The sequence below is a fragment of the Atta cephalotes genome (genome assembly GCF_000143395.1).
Source record: "Atta cephalotes unplaced genomic scaffold scaffold00024, whole genome shotgun sequence".
Taxonomy (NCBI): Eukaryota; Metazoa; Arthropoda; class Insecta; order Hymenoptera; family Formicidae; genus Atta; species Atta cephalotes.
Window position 1 is genome coordinate 2,403,865 of NW_012130088.1, and position 5,233 is coordinate 2,409,097.

Here is a 5,233-nt window from a genome sequence, read left to right on the forward strand (position 1 = left end):
ACACACACACACACACACACACACACACACACACACACACACACACACACACACACACACACACACACACACACACACACACACCACACACATTCATCAAATGTATATGCGTGTATACTTCACGATAAAATCATAAGGCGGGATCGATATGTCAAAGACGATTCCGGGTGCAAGACATCGACGGAAATATCGTCGCGTTGCAACGGGACCGACGGAGAACCGTAGCTTCCATTTTTTATTTACATCCACGGCATTTTGCTACAATCTTCAGGAAATACGTCGGCAACATCGATCTCCACGGGGAATTCGAAATAGACCGGGCGTGAAATAAAAGAGATGTCTTGCGATATCGCGAGTACGTGTACGTTTCAAAGCGGGCAACGATGATTAACTGTGATTAACCGAGGAATCTAATTGGAACGTTGTACGGCTCGATCTCGGGAGGGGAAAAAAATCATCGTCGCTATAACTAAACGAGGGTGTAGAGGGGAGGGAGGGAGGACTGAGGAAGCGTTTGAAATTCGCAAGAATCGTAGCAAGAATGTTCTCGACGACGAAGCGATGATCATTGGGGTGAACGAAGGAGGGTGTTTCGCCCGTCCATCCGTCCGTCCGTCCGTGCCCTTGCCGCACCCCTGCCCTACGGATTAAACGGATCCCGCAAATTGATAGGAATGCTGTGCCGCGATGCAACGAGAGAGGCTGTCCACTCTGATGTCATGCTGGCAGCTTAATTGGCTGAAATAGGCCGCGGAGATCCATTCGCGCGTGGATTGAGAGCGTATGTGCGGAATATCATTTTAGAGAAGGAAGGACGGAAGGAAAGAGGAAGGAAGAGAGAGGAAGAGAGAGGGAGAATGGAACAGATGGAGAACGGGAGAAGGAAGAAAAAAAAATGGAGACGGTACCGAGAGGAAAATGCGTTACGGCGATCAACGCAAATGAGTGAAAAACGCGAACTGCGAAAAATGTGCGCACGCGAGGGAGCGAGCGAGAGAGAGAGACCCGCCCAATTGCGAACTACTTCAAGCGGCGAACTTCAGAGCGAAAGCGCCGTGAAGGAGTACGGAGTGCAGCGGGAAATTGCGCTCGCGCTCCGTTATCATCAGAAAGGCGACGGTGAAGTCTCCTGTCTCTCTTTCTCTCTCTTTCTCTTTCTTACTACTCATACGAAGGGAAAGAACGGAGATAGTAGAATGCAAGACAGAGATGCAGAGAGAGGGAGAAAACTGGGACGGGTGCATATAAAAAAAAATTCACTATCGATCTGCGGAGCACCGTCGGTCCCGTACCCGTGTGTGTCGCGACGGCCGCGTTTTCCCTAGAACAGCAAACGGCGCTGCACCCCGCGGGTGCAGTCAGGTGCAATTAAAGGGAAAGACAGGTTTCTCGTCTGACCGATAGCCCTTACCCGTCGGATGCCATCTCGCGCGTCTCTGATTGACCAGCCGCCGTCGCTACCGCCGTCGTCGTTCTCGTCACTGTCGCGCCCTCCGATCTCCCTGTTGCCGCTTCGATCGTCGTCGTCACTGTCCTTTCTCTCCTCGTCACCGTCGTCGTAGTTAGAACGCGCGACGAGGACGAGTGCAGCGCGGTGCGGCGCGTTACCGCGCTCCGCTCTTCCACTCCACTCCAGTCTCAAGACTCAAATCACCCCGCCGACTGTCCTCGGCACACCGTGTCACCCTCGCCGTTGTACACCGCACGCTTGACACTTCTCACTATGACGATGATGACACTCGGATGTCGCAACGTCCCATTTCCGCGAGCGCGAGCAGCGACGCGGCCCCTTCATGGCAGCCTCGCGGCGGCCATCTTTTTTTCTTCTGTTTAGTTCGTGGTTAGTTTCGCCGCCCCGCCGCCGCCGCCAGCACTCCCCTACGGGTAGTGACAAAAATTCGCTCTCTCGCACGCGCACGTCGCGTGTGCTCCCCGCTCTGCGCCACGAACTGCGCCGCGAACTCTCGCACGAGTGGGTCGAGAACGATTAATCGAACGATTGTACTGTATGTGCATTGTGCCAGAGAGATGCTTGTTAGGTATATTGTCGATCGTAGAAATTGTAGAAAGCGATTGACTCTTATTATTATCGACTCCGCGTATTATTATAAGCTCGGATGTGATTTATTGATGATTATTATTTCTGAAAGGACAATAGAAAAATGCATGATGTAGCGAAGGAAATGAAAGAAAAATTGACTGATATTCAGACTTCTTTCCCTTTATTTTTTAAATACGTAAATATATCACATATGAATTGAACAATGCATAATATAATAAAGGAAATGAAACAAAGAGAAAAATTATCGATATTCAAAGACGATTCTGTCTTTTCTTTTTTCTATTCTTTTTACAAATACATAAATGTATTAAATATGAGTTCCGTGTTATTAGGTCTCGATTTCACCTAAATAGATTTGCTTGTCGCTAGATCCCGAGCACACTGAAACAAATTGCAACATTGTTGTTCTTCAAAATAAATTAGAAAATATACAAAATTTATTCTATCTGTCTATATTTATAGTGTCGTTCATCTTATGGAATCATCATGTACCTATAGGTTCCTTTGGATGGAAATCAATATCGTTTACAGATCCATTGTGTCCCGGCAATTTGTACAATATTCTACGACTCGTAGTATCCCAGATGTAGTGAAATCGGTCTGACGATCCCGCCGATACCTTGCTACCATCCGGTGACCACGCACATCTCAGAAGATTCTAAAAAAAATGTACAACTTATCAAACAATGTAATATCCCAAGATTTGTAATAAAAATGTTTCTCAAACTGTTAAACTGAATTCATACAGTCCGTTCTTATATTTATATATTATATTTAACCCTCTAAAGCTGACAGTGATGAGTCTATAAGACTCATTCAATTATAAATCTCTGCCAAACAATATTAAACAATAGAATTTTCTTTATGTTACATCTGGATTGTTTTTATTAAAGTATACCTACTATATTGAGAAAGATTTCTATATAAGTTATGTCATTTTGGTTCCTTGAAATTAATTAATGCTTTTCAATTAAGGCAAATTAAATAGATCTTACAAATTCAATATTAGTAACTGTGCTAGAAAGTAACTGTGCTTTGTCATCAACTCCTCTCTCTCTCTCCAGAAGATTAAAACCATCTTAAATAAATTAAGTAAAAAGAATGGATGTTAAATGTAACTTATGGATACTAATTAAATTAGAAAAAAATATTAGGCCACCTTTTCAAAGTTATGTTGATGTCCAGACAATATTTTCACACAGCGTTCGTAAGGAGCAAATGGTCTCACGTCCCATATTTTCAGCGTGTTATCCATAGCATTGGAAAGTATATAAGATCCATCGGGACTGAGACTCAATCCGGTAATGGTGTCAGTGTGTCCTTTCAATTTGTAGAGCACAGCGTTCTTTCGAAGATCCCACACCTTTATGTCGTTGTCAATACCACCGCTAATTACTTGTTCTGCTGTATCATTGAACGTCACTGCAGTAACCTAGATAATAAAAGTTTGTAAATAAACTAATATTCATAATAGGTTCTTTTAATTAAGCTTATAAATATAGTCTTAAGATATTATAAAATAATTACAGATGTGTTATTATCTTAGGCTACTACTTAAGAACAGATTATAAATATCAACCAATAGATACATAATTTCCTTAAATTATTTAACAAGAATACTTTTATGGTACCTGATATGTATTGTTCAATGTGTAGCATTGCCCTCGTTTTCTTGGATCCCAAATACGTATCGTACTGTCGTCACTGCCCGAACAGAGCAACGTAGGTCCTCTTCGTGCGCCTGATACAGAATTTACAAACGAAGTATGACCTTTCAACTTCTTAATTCGCGTACCAGCTATTATATCCCATAAACCCAGTGTCATGTCTGTGCTGGCTGTGTATAAATGATTGCCATCCGGACTGAAATGTAATTCCATCACTGCTCCACTGTGTCCAGTCATAATGCCAATATTTTCACATTCTCCATAAACATTCCAAATAACTGCAAAGGTGCAATATACTGCATTAGATAAAATAATTAAAATTTATATGAAAATATGTCGATCTATGCATACAGATCTGTCGATCAAATCCCGTAGATGCGAGATATTGTCCCTCCGGATGAAATTCTATTGAGAAAATATCTCCTTGATGACCCTCGAGTAGCATTATCATTGACATTAAGGAGGACGTCCGTGGTGGGCCCTTTAAAATTTTACTATGTGTACAAACATAACATTTTTTAAGAGATATATATACTTGTGATTATACTCACACTTTGCACAACCGCCTTCTCTCTGCTGCTGAAGACGACTTCATTTTTAGTTCTTTTCGAAGCAGGAACCAACGCTAGAATATCGTCCCCTTTTCTTTTGTCCAAGATCGGCATGTCGAAATATCGATTCACAACTTCAACTACAGCACTTACTTATTATTTCTTACTTATTTATTTACTTGGTTTCAACAGCATGAGGAGACGCGAACACTTGAGTAATCTGTTACGAATTGATGGCATCAACTAAAGCGCCATTTGATATCTGCATTCAAAACTCGAATCTATAATTCGATTGTTTACCGATAACTCTTTTATTATCCATTTGTCTTTACCGACGGATAATCTTGTAGATTAATTAAGTCGGTGTATCGACAGAGGCTATATGTTCCAAAATTGACAGCCTGTACTGGAAATCTATAATACATGTAACGTAAATTGTCGCATTTTCAGTGCTGGCAAACTAAATTTGGAACACTGCCAAAGAGAAACCTGAGAACAGTGTTGTGCAGGTTATGTGTCCTTCAATATTTTTATCGCAACTCTTCTCCTGTAGTAGGCTTGAATCCCTCGCGAAGCGAATTCTTTTTTCTCTTGTTGAGGTTAGAATGCTTTCATGGACATGCATTAGTTATTCGCTATTGTCTATTGTCCATCAATTATCAACGCGGATAGATTGATTGGAAATGCATAAACATGATTCGAAAATTGACGTGCGCCACGATGAGATAGTAACAGAATCATTAAGCGAAAACATGATGGGCGATTGCGTTCGGCAATGATACGGCAAATTTGCAATCGTATTACATCTAGCAGTGTGAATCATGCACGGGTGTGAAGATGAACGGTGCAAAACACAAAATTTGGTTCGTAATGTTTTCGTTTTAATGACATTACTACTCTCTCTCTCTCTCTCTCTCTCTCTCTCTCTCTCTCTCTCTCTCTCTCTCTCTCTC

The 5,233-nt window shown here is 42.0% G+C and overlaps 2 protein-coding genes across 2 annotated transcripts in view; one reads left to right on the forward strand and one right to left on the reverse strand.

The window, feature by feature from the left end:
• Positions 1 to 2,205: 2,205 nt before the first annotated feature.
• Positions 2,206 to 4,394, reverse strand: LOC105620074 (U5 small nuclear ribonucleoprotein 40 kDa protein). The gene is made up of 6 exons (XM_012201583.1): positions 4,281 to 4,394; positions 4,081 to 4,210; positions 3,694 to 4,007; positions 3,222 to 3,494; positions 2,555 to 2,720; positions 2,206 to 2,443 (listed from the first exon to the last, which is right to left on the reverse strand). Exons 1-6 carry the CDS (start codon positions 4,392 to 4,394, stop codon positions 2,391 to 2,393), a joined length of 1,050 nt encoding a protein of 349 aa, XP_012056973.1. The 3' UTR covers positions 2,206 to 2,390.
• A 723-nt stretch (positions 4,395 to 5,117) lies between these two features.
• Positions 5,118 to 5,233, forward strand: part of LOC105620075 (N-acetylglucosaminyl-phosphatidylinositol biosynthetic protein) — a 4,838-nt gene continuing 4,722 nt past the window's right edge. The window contains exon 1 of the mRNA XM_012201584.1: positions 5,118 to 5,143. Coding sequence (XP_012056974.1) covers positions 5,118 to 5,143 — 26 coding nt within the window. The remainder of the gene's footprint in view (positions 5,144 to 5,233) is intronic.

What these genes read in the sequence shown, in the direction of transcription:
- LOC105620074 (XM_012201583.1), bottom strand. Translation starts at nt 4,394, where the DNA reads ATGCCGATCTTGGACAAAAGAAAAGGGGACGATATTCTAGCGTTGGTT. An exon ending in CATTGAACAATACATATCAG is followed by an intron (nt 3,495 to 3,693) that starts GTACCATAAAAG and finishes TTTATTATCTAG; the next exon opens with GTTACTGCAGTGACGTTCAA. An exon ending in ATCAACATAACTTTGAAAAG is followed by an intron (nt 2,721 to 3,221) that starts GTGGCCTAATAT and finishes CATTTTTTTTAG; the next exon opens with AATCTTCTGAGATGTGCGTG.